Below are 25086 nucleotides of genomic sequence, written 5' to 3' on the forward strand. Positions count from 1 at the left end.
GGTAACTGCAGCGATCAGAGGTGAACGTCCTATTGAAGCGCACCTCACACGTGACTCGGTGGCGTCACGGCGGAGAGCGGAAGAGGGGTTCGTGCTCTCGGGGTAAGGAAATAAACAAAATAATACTCTTGATAAAATGACGGGTTTTCACACAGACTCTGACTTTTAGTGTTTGTGTATATACGCACGACATATATGACCGATTAAGCGCTGAGATAACCCAATAAACACTTTCCGAAGAAACGACCATGCAAACATGACAAAATACCAATGAAAGGGAGCTGACGATATAAATACGAAACAACTTGGAGAGCTACTCGAGTTTTAATGTCGCTATTTATCATAAACGGTATAATTTCTTACAAATGCGGGAGCATTTACAGTTGAGACAAACAGTCTCACTGACAGCGAAAGGCAAGGTTTCGTTTCGTTTTCGTATTACGGAGAGTTAAACGAAAACTACTAGTCCGTACGAGATAACCGTCTATACGTCCGTGTTTTTTTATTAATCGTGTCTGCACATTGCTGCCCGAGTGTCAGAGCGAGGCCGAGCTGATATCGCGATATCTCTGAGTTTTTAGTAGAATTATGTTGGTTAGGGTGGGAATTTCCCACATCCGTGACGTCACATCGAAACACGGTTCCTCAGTTTGAGTGATATGGTTGTAATGATTTGACACTTAAATGACCAGTACAGTATCTGAATACAGCAATATTATTTACATTTCATGAGAGACCAGTTAATATCTTCGTACGAACGAGTTTGCTGTCACTAATCGTGTCAAAGTGAAGACTGGGCCGCTGTAGCTAAATCTACCATGGATACGTCAAACACGTTATCTGGGTTTTGCTTTCAAAACCGAAACTTTCGGCGTTTCAGATGAGACATAAACGCTGCTTCTTCTAGCGATCTAGTTACAGTCAGTGGATGGCACTCACATCCATACTGCCTACTACAAAACATTAATGTCAAGATAAAAAGGTAAGAGAGGAAAGGTGAGCTTGTTTGTTTCTAAAGCTGCAGCTTTGCTGATTCTGTACTCAGAGGTGTGTTATAGCTAGTTACATTTATTTCGTTTACTCTGGTACAGTTTTGATAGTCCTACTTTTCCAAATAATAATACTTTTACTTCTACACTCTTAAAACATATAGGCTGAAGAACCATCTTTTAAAAATGTGTACTAGAGTGTATTTGTGAGGAAAGAAATCTACTTTCTAACTCAACTCTTGTTTTGTGTTCACGTTCGTTCTGTTCTGTTGGAGCTTTAACATTTTGTTTTAGACAAAAACCATCACAATAAGAGAAGAATAACATTTAACCCACTTGTTTTTCTCTGGTGGTAGATGCTGGATGTACTAAGAAGTTCCACTGCAGTTCTGTAGGGAACTCAGTACTTGAGGAGTTTTTGGATCTGATACTTTTCTCTAGTTATTTTTTGGTAGGTACATGTGCTTTGAGACTTTTTATCAGTGACATGATTTTAGGCTTCTCTGCCCACCTCTGGCTTTACTTTTATGTTTTTTCTCCCACAGGTACCTTTGAAGCCATCATGCAGAGCACAGCTAACTACCTGTGGCTGATCTCAGACCTGCTGGGCCAGGGTGCCACAGCCAACGTGTACCGTGGCAGGCATAAGGTAGGCAACGGATCATATGCATCCATGCACTGCATACACACAAACAGGATTTGTGCTAATCTAGCCCACAGTGGTTCATGTGGCCTAGTACAGTGTATATGTAACCTGACAAATATGAGGAAACCACAAGCCTTTCTTTAGCTCCATCTCCATGTGTATCTTTGTAAAAGATCATAAATACAAGTAAGCTGAAGAAGTCTACATACAATGCACAACAGTGCAACATTAACACTGCTTATTGAAACGTAGTGCTGACTTGTAGAATTAGTCATATACAGGACATCAGAAAGTAAAAGACATGTTCCTTTTTTCACTCATCCAAGACGATCATTACCTCATCCTAAGGCCTCCCCCTCTCTATTTCTTTTGAGTTATATGTTTTGCTTAAGCTTTGAACTAGGGAAGTCCCTTGCATTTAAAATGTCTTTCATAAAAGATGCAGCAAGAGGATTTTGAGGAACAGGTTTTGAGTTTTTATAATTCTTCAGTAATAAACTAAATAAATAAGCAAGAAGTAAAGTAGGTAGTACTCAGACAGCTGTCTGCCAGCAGAATAGATTAACCGAGTGTACTAATTCACTATGAGTTGTTCACAGTAAACTTTTTTTTTTTTTAAACTGTGTGCATGCAACATGCACAACACTGCTAGTTGCACCAAGCTTGCTGTAAACTGTAATCTGAAATAATCTTCGTAAACAGCGTCTGCAGAAGGCATGCTACTCTGTCCTCATAAGTAGGCTAGTGTTTGACAGACAGTTGCATGTGGGTTACCGCAGGGTCATGTGATTCCCTCTTGGCTCTGTATATCAACAGCAGTGAAATATACTGAAGGGGGATTCCACAAAGATGTGGTCTGGCAGCTTTTCACATCCTCTTGATGCACATCTGTGCCACAGTGAGGGCAAGTTGAAAGTTCCTCATTAGCTGCCAAATGATCTAAGATGCTGGACATGCTGTTGGAGTATGAAGTAGTGGATAATCCACATAGTCAAATGCTTTGTGCTTCTTTGTTCCATGGAAAGCAAAAAAAATCACGGTCCATACAGTACTGTGCAAAATTCAGAGACCGCCCTCTATTTTTCTTTAATTTCCAGTAAATTACAATTTGCCTGGTTGTTAATTTTTTGAACCCAAAATGGAATAAGTTACAATAAGCAAACAGGTAAAAAATACAGTCTCATGTGTTACAACACTGAGCTTATATTCTGACAACTGAAACAGTTTCTGCATATCTTTTATGTTTTGTTGCAAAAATGTGAGTGCATTGATTTTATTATGTATTAGACGCTACAGTATTTTAACATTGCCCTTCAGTTTTATGTCTATTAGCAATGGCTGTTTGTTCAAGATCAGAGCGAGGTTCTCAGTCTCAGTTTGACAGTTCCATCTCTTAAACTTAATTTAACTCTCCAGTGTCCATCTCTCTGCCTGCAGAAAACGGGTGACCTCTATGCCGTCAAAGTGTTCAATAACCTGAGCTTCCTGCGGCCTCTGGACGTGCAAATGAGAGAGTTTGAGGTGCTGAAGAAGCTCAATCACAAGAACATTGTCAAACTCTTCGCTGTGGAGGAGGAGGTAAAGTATTTGAGTGACTCAAACAGCCAAGTGACCCGGTGCATTTTGCCCTCAAAGAAGAAATGTTTCATTGTTTGTTGATCATCTGTCACTAGGCTTGTTGCGATTATTACATTACATATAACAGCTTGAATGTGGTCATTTGAGTTGGCCTTGTTTGTTTTCACAATCATATGTTTACTTCGCAATAAACAAGCTTTTTCAGTGGTTGAGTTGAGGCAAGTAAGTCTGTAAAAACAAGGTCCTTTGTGGTCTAATGTCAGTAATTTTAAAGCAATAGCGAATGGATAGCAATAGCCAGATAACACAATTGTCCCCTTACCACAAACACAGATATCAGCCAAGACATGTTTGTTGGAAGTTTGCTTTTTTTAAGTTTTGCACTGGAGCACCGAGGCTAATGAAGCTAAGAAGTGACTGAAGCTTATACGCCACCATTTAGCGTCGTGCAAACTGTATGCCTTAATTAGTATAAACTTACCTCCGCTGAACACTGAATTGTTAAAGATGAATAAGTCAAAATTAAAGATACTCAACCTCTAGCGTTTAAATGCATGAACTACAATAATGCTGTTTTTACTGTTTCATACCGATTTGCTGCTCGAGTATAGTTGAGTGTCTTTGCTGCCCTGCTTTTCCTTGTAATGATTTCCCACATGTTTTTTTAAAGTGAAATATTACTGCCAGGCAAATATTGTCTCTACAGCATATAAAGTTTGATAAGAATCCAACTTTAGCCTCTTCTAGTTAGTTTTCATTACCTGCAAGGAAGTTTGATGCAGCTGATTAGTATTACATAAATCTCTATAAGGGTGGTTCATCCAGAGCATTACTTTACCTCTATTATGTAAAGTCAGCCAGAAGGAGATGAGGATGCTATAATGTAGTGTAGGGGAGGGTCTTATAAAATCTTAGACAAGCACTCTGGTCCGTTCTGCAGTTTTCCAAACGGGCCTGTGCTGATGTGCTGATACCATTACTAAAACACTTCTGTGTTGTATGTTCTACATGTTTTCCAGATTATTTGTAGGAATAGATTGACTAATTTGCCTGTAAGTAATCTTAAGTAGAGCTGCTTATGTGGTGTCTGATACTGTATGACATACCTTTATCTATAAAAATGGACAAAAGTATGGACAAAATTCAGGCTTCAAGATGGCTGCTACTAGATACCTTTATCCATTTTATAGGTAACAGCGTTATACACTGTAGTTAGTTAATGCACTATGATTAGGCTTATACTGTAAAAGCAGCAAAAAAATGAACAAAAGAATCATCAAGTCATGATCTTAACAGGCCTCTTTGTCACTTCCTCAAACATTTGTTATGAAAGTAATGCATGCTATGTGAGTAACAACAGATACGCTCTTGGCTGATTTCCATATGAGATATTGTTCACTGTTGTGGAACCTGTTTAACGTGTTCATGTATGAATGATATGAAGTAAGACCAGGTCTAAAAAATGATCTGACGCGTTGATTTGTGAAGAGCAAGTAAACAAGGGACAGGCCAAATGTAGGCCTGCTTACATAAAGAAACACAATAAATGTTAATGTCTTATAATTCTTTCTGGCAGTCAAACTCACGTCACAAGGTGCTGGTTATGGAATACTGTCCATATGGCAGTCTCTACACCGTTCTGGAGGAGCCATCTAACGCTTACGGACTGCCCGAAGATGAGTTCCTCATTGTGCTACAGGATGTTGGTAACTGACACCTTGACTCATTTCTGTGTCTAGTCTGCTGAGAATTTAAAGGGTCCTTATCCGACATTTTTTTGCATATAATTTTCTTTTTCCCTAATTCATTTTTACATGACCATTGTCTAGACTCGCTTTATCCCTTAGAATTAAACAAGCTGACATATGTAAATGAGCTCTATTCTGATTGGCTGTTCCATATTTGGCCTCATTCAAAAAGCAGTTCAGGCTGAAACACTCTTAATAACATGGGTGGGCCTAAACTGCAGTAAGTAAATTTGTTGGTTTTTGTGACATCACAAACAGGCCATTTTTGCAGCTTAGTTTCCAAATATTGACTGTACAAGATGGGGAGTGAACGATATGGTTTTTTATTTTTTTGGTAAAGTAAGAAAAATTCAGTGTTCCATAGTATGGGCGCTTTGTGTGAAAATACTGTAAAACAGGCATTCAAAACAGTAGCGGGGAACACAAATGAAAAACAGTTTTGTTCACAGAACATAACTGAAAACAGGAACAAAATCCCTATAACCTTCCAGACTGATTACTTCATTACTTTATCAAAATTTGATTAACTAGTTGACTCAACATTATTTCATTCCAGTTAAACTTTTATTGAATAAATGCGACAGTGACTGATTTGGTGTTATTGTTTTTTTAACAGGCCTAAAACACAGTAAACTGTATTAGAAGAACTTTATAAAATGTACTTGTTTTTGTTTTAACCAGTTACCAACTGGATAGGGTGTGCAACACTGGAGCAGCTACAAAAAATTGCAAACCAAAATGAAAAATGCTGCATTTCTAATTCCTGATGGGGTTGAGTAATATGAGTAAAATTATCACGATACATGATTTGGTTTTCCTGAGGTTTTAGAAGTTTGAACACACAAAAAGCCCCATTAGTGTCACTTAAAAAAGGAATATTAAAAGAATACAGATTGTTATTAATCATTTCATGGGAGGGAAAAATATTTAAGGTACACAGTTTTACATGAAGACCACTGTTGTACCTTTGTGAGTACATTTACATTGTTTGTACCTTGATTAACATAAATGTACCCGTACAGTCATTTTCTCTGACAACGTGGGACTGTGAGCACTTTAAATCGTTCCTCTGACACTGATCTCAGTGCTGTCCTGTTCACAGTGGCCGGGATGAACCACCTGCGGGAGTATGGAATAGTGCACAGAGACATTAAGCCAGGGAACATCATGCGTGTGATAGGTGAAGATGGACGCTCGGTCTACAAGCTGACAGATTTTGGGGCAGCGAGAGAGTTGGAAGATGATGAACAGTTTGTGTCACTATATGGGACAGAGGAGTACTTGGTAAGATGTGACAGAATGATGGAATAAAACATGATTCTTAGAAAAGTAATGCTGCAGTTCTGGTAGCTGTAGGTAAGTTATTGTTCCAGTGGCACTGGAATGTGGTCCATACATTTTAACAGTTTGAAAGCAGGTTCAGACCGAATAGTCCAAACGTCACTGCCATTACAGAGGAACTAGGGTTTAATACAAGAAAGATCCATGAGATAAGCCAGTGACTAGTGTCATATGTCTGTCAGACAAAATATCTAATGAGCCACTGATAAACTATTTATTCTTTGATTACTGCATTATAAGATTTATATTCATATTCAAAGACCATTATTTGTTTGTAATAGCACCCAGACATGTACGAGCGGGCGGTGTTGAGGAAAGACCACCAGAAAAAGTACGGAGCTACAGTAGACCTCTGGAGCATCGGCGTCACGTTCTACCACGCTGCCACTGGCAGTCTGCCCTTCAGACCTTTTGAAGGACCACGCAGGAACAAGGAAGTCATGTAAGGCCTCTGCATGTGATTTGAGTGCATCAATTATGCAAAGTACTCTTAAGAGCCACCCTGATGAGGTGAAGGACATTTGCTTAGAATTTGCAAGTCTTATGCTTAGTTATTAAAAATAATCAGTTTTTAAAACAAAGAGTTCCATAAATAACCATAGCTAGAGAATTTCATTAACTCTATACTTTAGAGCAAGACATTTTGCTTTGGGAGCAGCTATAAAAGAACAAATTCCAGTTTTCCAGATTGTTTCACACATTTTTAAAGTATTTATTTTGGTTTCTCGCAGGTATAAGATCATTACAGAGAAACCATCAGGGGCCATCTCAGGACACCAGAAGTTTGAGAATGGCAAGATTGAGTGGAGCACAGAGATGCCAGTGTCCTGCAGCCTCTCTAAGTATGAATGCTGTCCCCCTGTCTGTTTGCTGTGCTTTGGCATGATTTGGATGCTTACTGCTTTCACTGTTGTGCAAATCTTTGTTCGAGTTTTTCACACCAGTGAAGTTTTAGCAAGGAAAGAAGCCTGAAATAAAAAAAGTTAAATTCAATTAATCTAAGATATTCTAGATCAGAGAAATTGGCAGTTAATATTTACTCTTGAACTGTTTCAGAGGCCTACAAAGTCTGCTAACACCTGTGCTTGCGAACATATTGGAGGCTGACCAGGAGAAATGCTGGGGCTTTGACCAGTTCTTTGCTGAGACCAGTGACATTCTGCACCGCACTGTGGTGTATGTCTTCAGTCTGCAGCAAGCCACGTTACACCACGTCTACATCCACACATACAACACGTGAGTGCACTGCTGAAAAGAATCATTTTACAAAAATTGCCTTTACCCTGACTTTAGTCCAAACAGCCAAGGCATGATCTGGCTAGTGCCCAAAGTTTGCTTTTTTAGTTTAGCTATCAAGTAATGGACATTTATAATTAGCACTGTGCGTTGTCAAGTAACCTTAAATAGACCTGCTTATGTGATTTATGACCGTTCACAGAGAAAACTGTGCACATTTGAATTGTGTCCAAACTGTTCCTTTAATGACTGTAGCACCCAGGTACACTATATGTGCAAAACTTTGTAGACACTTGCTCATCTCCTCAGATGTTTCTTCTGAAATCAAGGGTAATAATAGGGAGTTTGTCTCCTTTTTGTCACAGTTACAGCCAGTACTCTTCTGAGAGCATTTTACACTGGATATTGGCATGTTTGCTGTTATGTTTTGATTGTATTCAGCCGCAAAAGCATTTGTCAGGTCAGGTACTGGTCATTATTAGTTCTGGAACACAAACTCCACTCCAGAGAACACAGTTCCACTGCTCCACAGTCCAGTGGATGCTTGATATTGGGCATGATGGCTCATGTGCGTCTATTCCAGAGCATCCCATTCTATTAGCAATGTGACTATACAACCTGTGTGTGCACAACTGAACGCATGTGTCAGTAATGAGTACACCTTTAAGGAGCTGAAATCACTTATTCGAAGGGCTGTCTGGATACTTTTGGGCATAATGTATGCACTGCAATGCAATGCACCACAGTTTAGAGGAAAGTAAGCTGAGGAATAATGACATACATGTTATGGGATGGAAATGAAATGAACCAACAGTTATTTATTAATTAGCTATTCATTATTTATGACCTGTACCATAATTATAACCAACCTTTTTAGATTAGGGCAACATTAGGTTGGACCTGAGTTTAAGGAATGTCTCACATTTTGACCCAGATCGTGATCCCTCTCTTTCCAGAGCTACACTCTTTCAGGAGTTGCTCTTCAGACGAACCAACATCAGTCCTCCCAGCCAGGAGCTGCTGTACGAGGGCAGGCGTCTAATCCTGGACCCCAACAGGCAGGCACAAACATTCCCCCGAACCACCAGGGATAATCCCATCATGCTTCTTAGCAGAGAACTCGTCACTACTGTTGGCCTCATCTTTGAAGACCGTGAGACCCTTTTCTCTCTCACCTAACCAAGCACATTGTCTAGAACAAGGAGGGCCAGAGTCCAGCACAGATTGATGATCTCCCTACTTAAAGGAGCCTGATTCAACTTAGCAGTTAATTGGCAGGTTTAGTTGGTGTGTGAAGAGCTGGAAAAATCACCAAACTGTGCTGGACATCAGCCCTCCAGGACCTCAGTTTGCCACCCCTGGTCTAGAATATGAACCACTTAGCTTTTCAGAAAAAGAAAAGGCAGAAGCTTTAAAACAACTTACCCCCAAACCCTGTAATACATGGTGAGTTTTTAAAGTAAAGATTATCCATTATTTAAGATCTTTCTTTTTCTCAATTTGCATGGAAAGTTTATAAAGTTTATACTACCATACAAAAGTTTGCAATCAGTGTTTTCAATATTATAAAACCAGAATGTTGACAAATAAATAAAGTAAGTAATTTTATTTAGACATGCACCAAAATATCAACCACCAAAAACCTTTAGCAAAAATGGCACCTTCGGTTTTTAGCTAAAGGAGGAAAAAGGCTGAAAAGTTTGACCCAAAAATGTATCACTGTTTCTACTGAGCGTCGAGAGAGGCACAATGCTTCTCCACTACAGTTTTGATACCATTTAGAAACGCACCATCCCGATTGATATGCAGAATACAGCAAAACATCGTAAGCAGAAAAGAAAGTTTTTGAAATGCTGAAAGAAGTCACAACTGACAGTATCTAGGTATAACAAAAAAATAGAATTCTTTGTCTTAGAGATCATCAGCCATTCTGTTTTGTCAAGGAGGTGGAATTTTGTGGCACATACTGTAAATAAAGTTTACTCTAGCTGTTCCTGACTGTTCACATGGAAAAAGTGTGCTGTAGGTATAGCTGCTAAAGGGGTATTTTTATTATTGTTATTGTCATAAATATGTTCTTTTTTTCTCATACTAAACCTGATTAGTCATTAATAATGTTGACTTATTACAAACCAACAAAGCATTGCTGTCAAAACAAAAACTCATATCTCCAAAATGGTAAGTTTTCAGGAGATGGCAAAAACATTCTTCACTTGTAAAGTTAATGTAACAATATTTTTTTTCCAAATCATTTTTGGCTATTTGTGGCGGTCTGCTCATTCTGAAATGAATAAAGCTGAGCAAAGAATAACTAGAGTTTTCAAGTAATATAAATTTAAAAAGTAAAAAATGACAAAAGTGGAGAGACAAGGTTTTTGTGTGACAGTAATAAAAGAAAACGTTAATTTATTAAAAGCATTTTGAAAAGCTAGATGTCTCTGTATATAAGTTGTACCTCAAACCATTGACGTTTTCTGGCAGTTAAGAGCCTCAGTGGATCATTCATAGGCTGCATGAGTCATGATAATACCACCTAGATAACATTTACTCACCTAATCTGTTTAATTAAGTGTAAATTTTGAGCACAAAACAGCCTATGTTATTCCTGACACTGTAAATGGAAGTAAATGTACTTAATCCTAATATATAAAAATTGCTGTAATATTATTATGAAATGTGTGTCTGCAGCGAGCCCTCCCAAAGTACAGCCGCGCTACGACCTGGACCTGGACGCCAGCTATGCTAAAGTAAGGAAAACTGAAAGGAGAATAATATGCTTTCTTCTGAGCAATGTTCAAGATTATTCTATGGAATTACTACAGTAGAGACAGTGACAGTGCTGTCTAACCTTAATTATCATCACAAATGTTAATTTGTCCTTCTTAGCCACCCTTAATGAAAATAGATCAGATATTTTTATTTTCCCTTTCAGGCGAATTGTATTTTAAGAGGTTTCAGTGTGTTGTCAGACAGTGGCAAAGTGGGCACATTTCATGAGTCATTGGTCCTGCGTAAAACAACAGGCAGGGGGCTCTCAGCACTTTAATTAAAACCCAGACATAAAAGCTGTGATTCCATGAGCATTTGGATAAGTGACGCAGAAGCTCTGTAGTGTATCTTGGCTTTCATGAGTCCATCAGTTATGTAAGCTCATTTAAGCGAATCACACTGGAGTGAAATGTGGATATTACAATAGCTTATGAATTTTCATGAGAGCGCTTAAAGGGCCCACCAGTCGTTTTTGCTCCCTTGTTTTTATTTTAATAGTAATAATACTGGGGGCCTTTAATTGCTAGTAGTGTTTTTGCGTGTCTCAGTCTTGACTCCTAGGTTGATTTGAAGACTTTAGAGTTTTGAGTTTCTTCTAATTTTGGTGCTTTTAATAAATATACATTTTTGATGTACATTTTCTAAATGTACATTTTAATGTGTTTTAAGGTCCCCCCAAAAAGTACAGTAGATACTTTTATGGTTTGGGTTGCTGGAAGATGTCATTTTTGAGAAAATAGAAAAGATGGTTTACCTAGAAGAAAAGAAAAATATTATTTAAGAAGAACAAAACCAATAATACAAAAGAAGTATCTGAACATAATGTGAAAAAACAATATTAATTATATTTTTATTTATTTTTTGAATATATTATGTATTAATTTGTTTTCCAATCACTTCCTGTTGTTTTATAAATAAGAAAGCCACTTAATGCTGTACTTATTGTAATGTTATTTAGTAGTGATGTAGGTTTAGTGCAGTATTTTTGATGAAATATATTAAATATTTTTAGCTACTAATACAGCTAATAAAGTAATGTACCCACCTCATTTTGACAATTTTCTTCAGACGTTTGCAGGTGATGTGGGCCACCTGTGGAAGACCTCAGAGTCATTACTCGTCTATCAGGAGCTGGTGAGGAAAGGAGTAAGGGGTCTCATGTAAGTCCACAGGGTTTTGACTCAAATATTTCTGTGTTTTAAATCTTTCTTCCTATGATTTAATGTTTTGAAGTGATTCAGCATGTAGAGTATCTGAGCTTTGGGTCTCTGGACCCAATTCAGTCAGTAAACAAGCAAGACAGTGCCACGATATTTATTGTTTTGGGTCTTTATTCCAGCACATTTGATTTAAATTGAACTGACATTCTGAACTTTAACCTCATAATCATTTCATTTACAACCTAATGTGCTGGAACACCAAGCCAAACAACAACAAATGGTCAAAGCACTGTATCTCTGGGACTGCATCCCTATGTGTTGCGAGTTGGGTTGAAGCAAAAATTTGGGCCTGAGGACCAGGTTGGAAACAACGGGTTTAAGACCTAGGCATGAATGGAAAAACACATCATCAGCAGTGTAACTGTTTCCACAGAGAGCTGATGAAAGAGGACTTCAATGAGACGGCGCATAAGAAAGCAGAGGTTTTCCACATGTGTAACCACTGCAACCAGACACTGGAGAAGACTGAACAGTTGTAAGAGCCTCATACCTCTCATGGTTTAATACAATTATGCATACAGAATACTGTATCATGGGATAACATTCAGAAGTTGTTTTGGCATCTATGTCATTGACTTATTGCTACCAGTAAATAAGATAATGAGACAGTATCGTTTGATGTGTGTGCATTTTGTGCATGTATGAATATTTTGTATAGCAGCATTTATCATTAATTAACCACTGTGTTTAGTTTATGTCCCTTGTCTTTTTTGTTTTATGTCTTTTTTTAGGTGTGAAGTGTTAATGCAAGGAAACATGTTACCAACAGAATATGATGAAATCTCAGACCTGCGCAAGAAAGCCATGCGAGTAAGAATGCATTATTCTACATCTACATCTGTCATGTTTCTGTTCACTCAAAATTGAATAAGGCAGCTTAAAGTGTTTTTTGTAGCTCTGTTCATACCTGCTATTAACACCGTCTTGAGTGATCTGACGTTGCTGTTTACATGAGGCATTTCTGTGTATCTCAAATATGTCTCCAGTGTTGGATTTCATGACTTGCAGAAGGGTGCTGCACACATTTACTATATCTCTCACGTGCATTTGTTGCAGAAAAATAACTCAAGTACTTGTTTGTATACGTATACAAGCTGTAACAAACAGTTAGATAACAGGGATTAAACAAACAGGAGAAGAGACGAAGAAAGCAGCTACACAATATTAACCTACTTAGACAAAGCATAGATTTAGGTTCCCTGGGGCTTTAAATGAGATTTCTCCACAAATGGCCAGCTTATGTCCAGCTATTGATTCTTCCGTACACGCAAAACAACTGACCCAAAACAACTAAGTCAGATAAATACAGTATTTGTGGTTAATTAGAAAAAAAGCCTGGGTTTACTTTTCATGAATTAAGATATATTCACATTCTCAAACTTGTGTTCTCTCTGTCCAGCTGTCTGGGTCGCTGGGTTCCCTGGATCAGTCCATGCAAGACATCAAAAACAAGTTCCTTCCTGGAGGAATACTGACAGAGACGTGGACACAGCAAGTGGGCACACACCCTGAAGACAGAAAGTGAGTGTTGTGTTAGTATTCTTACGCATATGCCAGAGTGCAGAAGCACTGGATGCTAAGGTCACTACTGCTCGAAGTATGAGCAAGCTTTATAAGAATGGTTGCAACATTCTAGGAATATCCCAGGTAATAAAAAAATATCCCAGGACAAATTTGCTTTCTGTGTAATGTTCTGGTTTCTCTGTCAGGAAATGACAGGAAATTGCAATGTTGATTCTCCATTGAAGAGTCAGTTTAATCTATGACTAAGGCAAAGCGTCAAGAAAACCAGGCCAGTATCTAACAGTGACCTCTTGAGACATCCCTGACTACTTTTTCATTTGTTTTCTTCAGCGTGGAGAAAATAAAAGTTCTCCTTGATGCCATTACAGCCATTTATCAGCAGTTCAAGAAAGACAAAGCTGAAAGACGTGAGTATGGCAAAACAGGTCCAAGCATTATAATTCTGCAACATATCAGAAGCTAATCTGATATGAAGGGCCAATACTATGGAAAGCCATATTTTCCTAATGTTTTAAAATAGAAGAGTTAATATAGTATATAGACATTGTTAAGGTTTCAAATCATACCATTTACTTCCTACAATATATGGTCCATAAATGGTTGCTAAGATATACCTAAAAAAATTGTAAATGAATTGTATTTGTGATGTGGTGAAAATCAACTCATTTACATAGTCATATGCAAAAGTTTGGATCACTTTTCCGTATTTTTTTCCATTTTTTCCAATATGTTAAACCATGTTGTACAGTAAAATTTGCAGAAAAATAACATATTTAAGTTTGTTCTCTGTAGAGGATATTTATTTTTTATTTATAAAAAAAATATATAAAACATGTCATTTAAGTGGGGGTGTTCAAACTTTTGCATTCGATTGTATATTCACCAATTCAACCTACAGCCCTGCCTATTCACATTGAAAATGAACAAGTGCTTTCTGAATGAGGCTTACTATAGGACAGCCAATCAGAACAGAGATTATTTACATATAAAAGGCATGGCTCTTTAGAGCATGGTAACAGCCTGTTTAATTCTGAGGGATAAAAAAATGTGGTAAAATTTTGACGTAAAAATGAATTATGACTTTTTTGGTACGCAAACATCAGAGGACATCATAGAAATACATTTCAAGAAAAATGTAGGATATGGGCCCATTTAAATCACATTTCTGAAATGTCATTGTTTCTCTCTCTCCAGGTCTGCCTTACAATGAAGAACAAATCCACAAATTTGACAAGTGAGCTTTGCATTAGATGTTAATATAAAGGGCTGCAAATGACTTCTTTTGAACATGACTTTGGCAATTTCACTGTGTTGTGGTAACATTTTTCCATTCAGGCAGAAGCTGGTTTACCATGCCACCAAAGCACGTGCCCTGTTCACAGATGAGTGTGCAATGAAGTACCGTCTCTTCATCTCCAAGAGCGAGGAATGGATGAGGTACTGAATTTACCAAGCTCAAATCAGCAGCAACACATCATCCCTAATGAGCTAATTAGTGACAGGACTGATTGGGAATCAGAAAGTCAGTAAATTATTAAATGCTGTGACAAAACTGCAACCACAGGAGGGATACAGGAATAGAAGAGCAAGCGGGAGGAGAGTGTTTGTGTGTTTGAGAGAGAGTTAGAAGACACTCTTGCATTCGAGACTCCTCCATATAATCTCCCTCAGCCTCTGTTGCTGAGTGTGTCTGGCCTGTTGCCATGGAAACTGGACCAGAGATGTTCTGGGGGCGATTATACAGAAGGATCCAATCAGCCAGAGATACTGGCAGCGAGGGCAGGCCTGTTTCCTGCACCACAAAACAGTGTGTTTGTCTGTATACACATGAATGATTTAGATGAGAAAAATCAATCCCTTTCATGTTGAATAAAATTTTACATTTACTTCTGAATGAATTTCACATTTTTGTACACAATAGTACATTGTTGTCAATAAGCTATTGTTTAAACGATTAAGTTTATTGAAATGGTATTAAATGGATGCTCTGAATAGTAGTTCTTATTGTGCCGTAGCACACTTGGGCATTGTGGCTTTAATGAGTGTACTGTCATCACAGGAAGGTGCATCATGTTAGAAAACAGCTGCTATCACTGTCTGCCCAGTTCATCAACATGGAACAGGAAGTGACCTTGATCATTCAGCGCGTGTATAAGGTAAAGATAACACAAAGTGCTCTCTGCTGGTCTCAGAGAGAGATTTGGAGATGTCTGGTCATGGATATTGTGGCAGTTAAGTTCTGCATAGTTCAATGATTGAGCTAAAATACCCTTTTTATTTAGTAGCCAAAACCACCAGTGAACCTGACATTCTTAAATATACAGTACATTATATTTGTTGATAATGCATATACATGTGTATGTAAATCATGATAAAATAATGGTAAATCTGAAAAAAGTTTTTTGGGGGGACTGTTTTGTCATAGAATGCCCTGCATCTACCTCTCCACTATGAATGTATTTTAAAAGTATGTTTTAGGCTAAACCTAGTCTCAAAACTATCTTAAAACAATATCTCAGACATCAGGCAGCATATTCCTAACCATTTCATGTAATAACGTTCTGTTAGGGAGCTTTTTGAGGTATTAAATACTTTAGATGTCTGATTCCTGTCACCACTATCACTAACAATTTTGATTCTGACTCGGTAAGTTTCTCTAGAATGGAGGACTTCACATCAAACCACCGTGAATGATTTAAGAATGCAGAAATGTCATTGCATCATTGTAATTCCCATTGAAGAAGGACAAAAGGTTGCATTTGAATGAGAAATGGAGGGAAACAGGGAGGGAAGAGGAGGAGATTTATGTCTGATCTAGCACTGTTTGTGTTTAGTTTCTGGAACAGCTGCCACAGAAGGTCATTCCCATGGCATCAAGTGGTATCAAGCCTCAGGCCTACCTCAGCCAGAGCACTCTAGTGGAGATGACCCTGGGGTGAGTTTGGAAACTTCTGTCCTACCTTACCTTGGTTACAGGACAACATGACCTAAATGACTGTCCAGATAGTTCATCCCTTAAATAAGCCCCTATAGTGTTTTAGTGAGCTGGATCAGCATTTAACAGTCAAGACAAAGCACTAGACATTTATTTAAATTTACATTTACAAAGACATTTATTCTTACACATTTCTTAACAGTGATGGTTGTTAAAGGATGAATATCAGTTTGTTCTTTGTGTGGTTTGTCAGATTCATTTGATCAAGTGTATTAAGCTGATTTAGGAGTTTTAGTGCCTATGTTGAGGTTGCTGAAGTTCAGTCAAGATGTACTGAATTTTATGTATATTTATTGCACTATACAAATTTCATGAATGTACTTGCTTTCATATTAGCTGCTCAATTTTAGCTGTATGTATTGTTGATATGTACTTCAGTACTGGACTAACTATATTTAACTTACATTGCACATCGTTTATATTAGTTTTTTAGTTTTTTTAGTATATCTTTTTCTATATTTCATTCATTGGATTTATTTTTTGACACATTTTTTGACAAATTCCTTGTAAATCTGGTATTTGGTGAATAAAGATTCTGAATACTTGAAGTGTTCACCAGTAGTTTATAGCAAAACCTTTATCTAGCAGGTGTTGTCCAAGCTGTAAATAAGTAATACTAAAGAAAGCAGATGCGTTTATTGAGATATGTAATAGGTCTTAGGGAACCACCAGCTAACTTCTGAGTTAGTTCCCTCAGAGCTAGTTTACACCTTGCATTAACGTGTGTTTCATGTCCAGATTGGATTTGGATAAATTTTGGCCAGATTCCATTTAGATGAGATTGTACTTTTCCTATGTAAAAAGCACATCAACACATGCAGCGTTTTCTTTTTACTTTTGTTACCCTCTGTTTTTTCCCCTCATTATGATACAAGTCGACAGGCTTGGCCTGGACGCTTTCATTGGCCCAGAGTGCAAGAAGTTCTGTTTTGGGCATAACTCCAGCCTTGTGTATCATCCATCTTTCGTTTCCTTGTTTATCTCTGGCAACAGTTGGAAGCTACTAAGTATCAAGAGCAAGAAGGCAAGATAGCTAATCAGCCGATTTGGCCACTTTAGGCTTGTACTTTAACAGATGAGTATTAACAAAAAAAACAACAAATAAATCATTGAGCACAGATATTTATATGGCAGTTAATCATCAGCTAAGATTGTATAATCGTGACAGCCCTGGAAATTTTGTCCCATTACTTTGTCAGAGACTCCTCAGGGGAAATGTATATTAAATCATACTCAGTCATTCTGGTATCTTACACTTTTGGTCTGCAGGATGAAGAAACTGAAAGAGGAGATGGAGGGCGTTGTCAAAGAGCTGGCAGAGAACAATCTCTTTCTGGAGAGGTAAGTAAGTGCATTTTTACTATTATTTACACCGATAGGCCACTTCATTAAGTAGACTTCCCTTGTATTTGTATTTACGCTCATTGTCCATTTTATCAGATTTATATACTATATATGCTGAAGTTTTTAAACACCTCAGTGTCTCTGCTGGACTGAGAATAGTCCACCAACCAAAAATATCCAGCCAGCAGCGTCCTGTGACCACTGGTGAAGGACTTGAGGATGACCAACACAAACTGTGCAGCAACAGATGAGCCATTGTGGTACTTTCTGACTTTTAACTACAAAGTGCACCTGTATGGTAGGTGGAGCTGATAAAATGAATAAAGAGTGCAGGTACAAGGTAGGTGTACATAATGAAGTGGCTGGTAGATGTGTTTGCGAATCAAATAATGTCAGCATGTTAAGATACCCAGTAACTCAAAGCTTTATGTGATCCATTTTAGGTTTGGCACATTGACAGTAGACAGTGGACTGAGAAAAGTGGACCGAATCTGAGAGAACTGGACAGCTGTGATGAGCCAACACTCCTTAAGGCCAAGGTTCCTGTCTGGAAGCGAGCTGTATATATGCTATATAGTGTAAATGTAAATACTGATATAGACATTTAGATTTTTTTTTCCATCAACTTCGCATTTCTTAATTATGTATAACTCAAATAGGAGCTGCCTGCTTTTAAGCCTGAATTATATCTTTACTGATTATCTATTAATGTTCAGATCATGCTTCTTTTCTGTTTTATCTATTTCCTCTTCATTTTTGTAAGCAGACAACATAAGACCTCTAGAGAATTAAACTCTACTGTATTCATCTTTAATTATTGCACATGATCACCATTTTAAACTGCAGACCTGCCATGGCTTTATTAACATGTATCTCCATGGAGCTGGCATTAAATGAAACAAGAGTGTCCCACATTATGTGAAGGTTTGAGATACGGCTGCGAATCAGGAGCTGAGGCTGCTTATAAAGCCACAGATTTTGTAACTAGGTTGACCATTACACTTGACCAGTACTGTTATCCAAAGCGATGCACAATGAGATCTCGCCATTGTCGGATTTAGAATGAAGATGCATAGTTTACTTTTGCCTTTTTTTCTACATGATGACAGGTACAACAAAGCTAGGGTTTCCTTCTTGATTTAAGATGCACATTAAACAGTTAAATGTGGTTGTTACGGTGTTTTTCTATGTCCACTGATGTAGCACACCGGCTTACAAATGACCTGTTTCTGTCAGTTAAAACACTTTTATAATGCAGGACGTGGGATTCTGAAAGGTCATGACATGTGGAGGATCCACGATGAATGCTGACCGAGTTATAAGACTGACGGCTACAGTATTACAGTCATAATCATAGCTCAACTGTCTCTACAGTAACAGCAATCAAAGCACTCATGCCTACAGATGGTGGCTATTTGAAACAATATCACAACATGGTTCATATACCGTTAGAGAAATGCCTCCAAGCCATTCTTGTGATCTCATGGATTGTGATAAAAAAAGCTTGGCATGTCAGGAATGTCACGTTTTACATGGGCGAGCTACATAGAGGGTGACGCATCTCAATAGATGACTTCTGCTCCCTGGAGGTACTGTGTAAAGGTCATTGTTCCCTGTGTCATGAATTCATTACATATAACAGCAGGCTTGTTCATTACTGACGACAATAATAGTGAAACAGATGATTAGACACAAATTGTGGTTAGCCTAAAGTCATTTTACGACATGAATGTTATAGACAGTGAGTCACCCTTGTGGCATACTGACTAACTGGTAGGACAGGGTAAAGTTTGAGCTACAAGAGAATAAGTATTAGGCGTATTACAATACACTCAGCCTATGATTAGATCGGATATCCCCATGATATTTATAGCACTATTTAAAAAAAACATAATGAGGACTGTCGATCTCTTCAGCCAACTCTTGGTATTGCGCATAGTTATCTTGACTTTTGTGCCGCTATCCAACCAAACGATGAAGCTCCTGACAAATACTTCTTGTGCTGATATAGGTAGTTTGCAAAACTGTAGTGAGTGCTGAATCTGAAATCATACAATTTATGCATGTTTCAGGCACTGAGTGGTCCAGTTCTGTGAGCTTTTGTACTTTGTAGCTGAGTTGTTGTTGCTCCTAGAAGTTTCCACTTAACAGGAACAGCATTTACAGTTGACTAGGGCAGCTCTGGCAGAGAAGAAACTTAACAAACTGACTTGCTGGAAAGTTTATTTTTTAATGACAGTGCCATGTTGAAAGTCATGGCTCTTTAGTATGACCCATCTTACTGCTAATGTCTGTCTATGGGGACTGCATGGCTGTATACTTGGATTAATGCACCTGTTAGCAGTGGGTGTGGCTGAAATAGCCAAAACCCTCTAATTTAAAAAGGTGCCCACATAATTTTAGTTATCTATCTTTATGACATGACATTTCATAAAGATAATATCAGTCCTCGCCTGTCACACACCCATGTTGGCCGCTGGCAAGAGTCACGGCATTTAGCCTTTTGGGTGCCATGACAATGTTTCTACAGCAGCAGCTGTGAGCAACACATCTGCAAATGACAACTGACCAACCTGAAGCTCTCGTGTTCCCCCATTACCCTATATTTTGGTACTATAATAATTAAACATATATTTCTAAGAGATTTTTAAAGACAAAATACGAATTTAACAGGTTGTATATGGTATAAAAATATTTTTATTCGCTCATTGGTTGAGGGGGTGGAGTTTCTGGTATAAACGTCGCCCACAGGCCACACTCTGGGCAGCCCTGGACTCTAGTATATTGATATTCTGCACAGAATGGCTAATGATATGACTGCCTAGCTATCTATAAGTACTTAAACAGTATGTCACACGTGACGTTGTGTTTGAAGTCATCAGATTATTTCAATGACTACAAAGTACTTCCGCAGTTGTTCATGGAAAGAGTAGAAATGTGCACACTAGATGGCGCACGCAACGCAAAGCGCTGACGGCCTGCGACATGTCTGAGAATGCGCTGAGTGGCGGTGGTGCAGTCCTGAGAAAAAAGTGGGTATTCTATAGATCTGCGCCAGGCCAGCACACGGTCAGCTACTAGAAAAAGAGAGATTTTAATTGCAGTGTTTGTAGATAGTGAAACTGAACGTTTTCATTCGTTAGGCATGATGTTACAGTTTACTGTACAACACGGGTGTATTTTGGGTTTGCATTGAAATGGCAGTGAGTCAGAGAATAATGAGCTCAATTCCCTTTGAAACTCGTGTGATTTTTCTTCTCTGTGACTAAGTCTTAAAATTATATATATATATATATATATATATATATATATATATATATATATATATATATATATATACATATATATGAGAATGTGAATGAACAAAAACGCACTTTTACGAGTCAGTTGGCCAATAAAAAGCCAGGGAAGCAGGAAGATGTTTTAAGTTGGGGCTGCTGAAATTTTAAGCAGTATATGCGTGACAGTGACGTCATGCAAAATGATTTGCCTTATTTCATTTGATTTTTTTTTTATAATTCAGATCAAACATATTCATAATCAACAATCATAACTGGCGAGAGACCATAATATAGCCACATAAGAGACACAGACACACTGATTTCTCTGCTCTTTCTCCTTCTGAACGAACTTTATGCAAATTAGTTGAGTGACGTCCAATCAGATTCATTCACGCCGTTCTAAAGGGGCGGCCGGAGTGGCCAGTGTCTTTCCTGAAATCTGATTGGCCACCCAAGATGCCGTCAAAATTTCTTGAACATCATTGAGTGCACATGCATTAAATAATCCGATCATAATCGGATTTTTGCAGTTATCTGATTATTGAAGTAGACGTGTAAACAGCATAATGCGATTTCTTAGATGGGGGTTAAGGTCTAGAAATCCGATTAAGAATTCCGGATTTTAGCTCAGTAATCAGATTTCTCAGTGCATGTAAACTTTTATTCTGATTTCTTTCTCTTACTTCTGATTTCTCAGTCTGCACAAGTACGAAAACAGACCACGGTACCAGAAACAAGCAAACAGTGTTTCAGCCAGATGCAGCAAAACACTTTTGGAGAGACACTGAAACCAACTACATGCCTGACAAAATTAAGGATTCAAATATTCTTCATCTTCTAGATGATGTATGTTCATATTTGCAGGTAAAGTGGCGCAAAGTTTTAAAAAAAGCAGAGGCATGACGTTTGAGTTTTACGTTAAGTTTACGTCACGTCTTCTTCTGTGAGCTTATTGGCCGGTTGCAAAGCAGAAATCTGATTATTGTCTGAATCATGTAGACCCGGAGTTTCCCATTATCTGATTAACTGAGTGCATGATATCAAGCTAAATTATTTGCCTTTTTAAATTTGATTATTTATTTATTTTGCTAATTTACATCAAACAGAACATGTCATACAGTGCTGTAATGAGAGGATGTAAAGTGATGTCCAATCTCCTTTTATGCAACAGTGAGAAATGACAAAGTATACATACAACTGACACATCAAACCACTGATGCCCATCTTCTCTCTGCTCTCTCCTTCTGGACAAAGTGAGGGGCAACCAATCAGATTGTTGATATGTGGCACAGAAATCTATTGTGTCCTGTTCTACATCAATGTGCTCCAGGAGTGTTATTGATTCTAACAGTCAGCTCAACTCCTCTTTTCACCAAGTCCTCCAAGGAACAGGCAGCGTGTTGTAATTGGCAGGTTTTAATGATGAAAAGTGTGAAACTACAAGAGCTGTAGAAAATTTGAATAATGAGACTGTAATGTACAGTTTACATTCAAGTAAAATTAGTCTAGACTAACAAACAACAAGTGTATAAACTAGAAAGGTACACAAAAAACAACACATGAGAATTTAACTAGAAGATATTCTTGCAGACGTGACTGGAAGAATTAACAGAGTGATAATATGAAATTATTTGGACATTTGTTTGAATAACTAGATTAAATAATAGACATTTTCATATAAAATTTACTGATAATGCCACGTTTAAGGTACAAAAACAGGACAGCAGATGTGTAAGACAGTAGTACCGGTAACTGCCACAGACTTATAAAAATAAATAAATAAATAAACAATCAACCTTAGAAGACAAGGGCTAGAACTGTAAATTCTTAAGAAATTCATAATCTATTGTGTCACACAGTGAGATTTAACACTGAAATGCACAAAGCAGGAGATATTACAGTTGATAAAAAAAACTCATTATTACAATTATTATGATCAGATGTTTATTTTTAAGTTTACAAAACATTAGGCTGGTTTGGGGCTCAGAACTGCTCTGTAACTCTGCATAGACTATCTCTCTCTTTGTACTCCAACCTCACTGTGATGAAAATAAGGCGGTCATTTAAACAGTGCAGAACTACTGCAGATTTTGAAAATATAAAAATACTCCACTCTAAAATATGCACATTTGCTTTACAGTGCTCAAATTACTAGAAAGTTCAGAATGTTTTATTATTATTATCCATCCATCATCTAAACCGCTCATCCCTCTGGGCCGCGGCGGGGCGCCAGAGCCCATCCCAGCTGCCATTGGGCGGAAGGCAGGACACACCCTGGACAGGTCGCCAGTCCATCGCAGGGCAGACAGACACACACACTCACACCTAGGGGCAATCTAGTGTGTCCAATCAGCCTGACTGCATGTTTTTGGACTGTGGGGGGAAGCCGGAGTACCCGGAGGAAACCCACGCAGACACAGGAAGAACAGGCAAACTCCACACAGAAAGGACCCTGGTCGCCCGGCCGGGAATCGAACCCAGGCCCTTCTTGCTGTGAGGCGACAGCGCTACCCACTGCGCCACCGTGCCGCCCATTATTATTATTATTATTATTATTATTATTATTATTATTATTATTATTATTATTATTATTATTATTATTATTATTATTATTATTATTATTATTATTAAACAGTTGCAGTCCTAAAATCAAGGCTGCTGCAGCCCCCTCCACACACCCATGTCCTGCGCCAGAGTGGGAAGACTGGTGTTCAAGTGAAGGTTTACAAGCACTGGCTAATTTTAAGCAATTTCCATCTAAAGAGGAAACTGAGTTATAAATAGTCCTGTACGTTAGTGAACGTCAGCAAGCTTAAGTTAAAATATTGTCCAATTTTAGTCATAAAGACGTCTGACACTAAAGGGGAGGAGGTGCTTTTTCAACAAGGGCATTAAAGTGCAAACTCAACTACAAAAGAATCGTGCAATACGATACCTGCCTATTTGCACCACCACACCCCTCCCCCACCCATAAAACATCTTAAGTGTAGTATTCCCCTCACTTTAAAGGGGAATTCCACTGACGTTTCTAGGGAAATTCACCCAGTCAGAATTCTTCACAGTGGTGGTGAAAGGAAGCAGACATTTGAAGCGTTTAATGCTCATCTCCCTCACAGAAAGTTAGTACACAAAATGGTTATGATACACTGCCTGATGATGCCTCTTTTTATAATAGTTTTGAAATTGGCCTAAAACATAATTGTATAAATCCATTCATGTTTCACCATTCCCCCACAGGAAACGTACTTTTATTATTTACTACTATTTTATCGTTATCAACATTACATAAGAAACACGTGTAGGTTTATTGTTGGTTTTGGATAGTGAATAAAATGTCTATATTTGTGTAGATAAGCAACCCCTGTTTCCTGTCAGCACCATTATAAAGAAACCTGAGTCAGTAAGTTTCTCTACAATGAATCACTTCACAGCAAACAACTTTGAATTACTTTGTTTACATCCCAACAACTGAACTAAGCAATCAGGAAAAATCTGTGGAATTCTTTAAGCTGTGTGAAGTCTCTCCAGGGAAATGTTTAAGTTAAAAGCGAAAAAAAAATCATACAAAATTGAAATTAACAGCATCATATTTAAGATAAATACTTAAGATGTTTTACTCAAGCAGCCTCTGAACTGTAGTGATCTGGAACTTTTTCCTGAAGTGGTCAGTGAAGTCACACTGGAGCCAGTTTATTTTCATTGATTTTCTGGTATGACTTCACTGATCACTGATCACCTGACCAACAGCTCCCCAGAAATGCTCACAGCTCACTTTCTAACTCCATCATCATCAGGTGTCACAATCAGCGATAAACAAAGTAATCACAGCTCTGTCCTCAGGCCACTGACTTGGTTCTGACATACAGCAAATCAAACACCAGCATCATTATTTCACTGTTCTGTAATTTGAGAGTGTACCTTCAACAGACAGTCAAGATGATGACATATTTGCCAGCACCTTGAATTACACAGTTAAGTGATCTGAAGGTTTTCAACTTGACTTGATGCTGCGCTATTCCTGGACCACCGGAAATCTATATTCTGCCTCATCCACTCTGCATCTGTGCCATCATGACTGAAGACGGCCATCTGTGCCAAATGTGTAATGAAGACTGATTGACTCCTCAGCTCAGCTCAAAACGCTGTTTTTCCATTTACAGGAAAGCGTGTCTCATGCTTAGAATATGCTGAAGGTGAGAAGTAAATTTCCAGTTTATTAGGTACACTTACCTTGCAACTACACTCCTTAGCCATTTTATAAGGTACACCTATCATATAGGAGCAAATTGTGAATGCATAGTTACTGACAGTAGTTGACAGTTTATCAGTCCTCTTCTAGTGGAAAGAGAACACCATAGGATGCATCTAACAGAGGATGTCTTGGCTGACGGGGTTTTTGAACACAGTACTCCAGT

General features: G+C 38.1%; 1 protein-coding gene across 3 annotated transcripts; it reads left to right on the forward strand.

Moving 5' to 3' along the window:
- The first annotated feature begins 7 nt into the window (after window positions 1-7).
- tbk1 (TANK-binding kinase 1) lies at window positions 8-18558 on the forward strand. 3 transcript variants are annotated; one of them, XM_036577117.1, is made up of 22 exons: window positions 8-102; window positions 1346-1440; window positions 1535-1638; window positions 3073-3213; window positions 4790-4919; window positions 6064-6245; window positions 6584-6744; window positions 7034-7144; window positions 7359-7538; window positions 8495-8691; window positions 10227-10285; window positions 11376-11467; window positions 11901-12002; window positions 12259-12337; window positions 12927-13048; window positions 13382-13458; window positions 14246-14285; window positions 14387-14488; window positions 15111-15207; window positions 15886-15986; window positions 17316-17391; window positions 17834-18558. In XM_036577117.1, the coding sequence occupies exons 3-21, from the start codon at window positions 1552-1554 to the stop codon at window positions 17389-17391; spliced, it is 2136 nt and encodes a 711-aa protein (XP_036433010.1). In that variant the 5' UTR covers window positions 8-102; window positions 1346-1440; window positions 1535-1551; the 3' UTR covers window positions 17834-18558. The 3 variants fall into 3 exon arrangements, with proteins under 3 accessions (XP_036433010.1, XP_036433007.1, XP_036433008.1); XM_036577114.1 differs by having other exon boundaries at window positions 17316-17387; XM_036577115.1 differs by lacking the exon at window positions 8-102 and adding an exon at window positions 111-982 and having other exon boundaries at window positions 17316-17387.
- The last annotated feature ends 6528 nt before the right edge of the window (window positions 18559-25086 follow it).

This window comes from Colossoma macropomum, unplaced genomic scaffold (genome assembly GCF_904425465.1).
Source record: "Colossoma macropomum unplaced genomic scaffold, Colossoma_macropomum, whole genome shotgun sequence".
Classification (NCBI taxonomy): domain Eukaryota; kingdom Metazoa; phylum Chordata; class Actinopteri; order Characiformes; family Serrasalmidae; genus Colossoma; species Colossoma macropomum.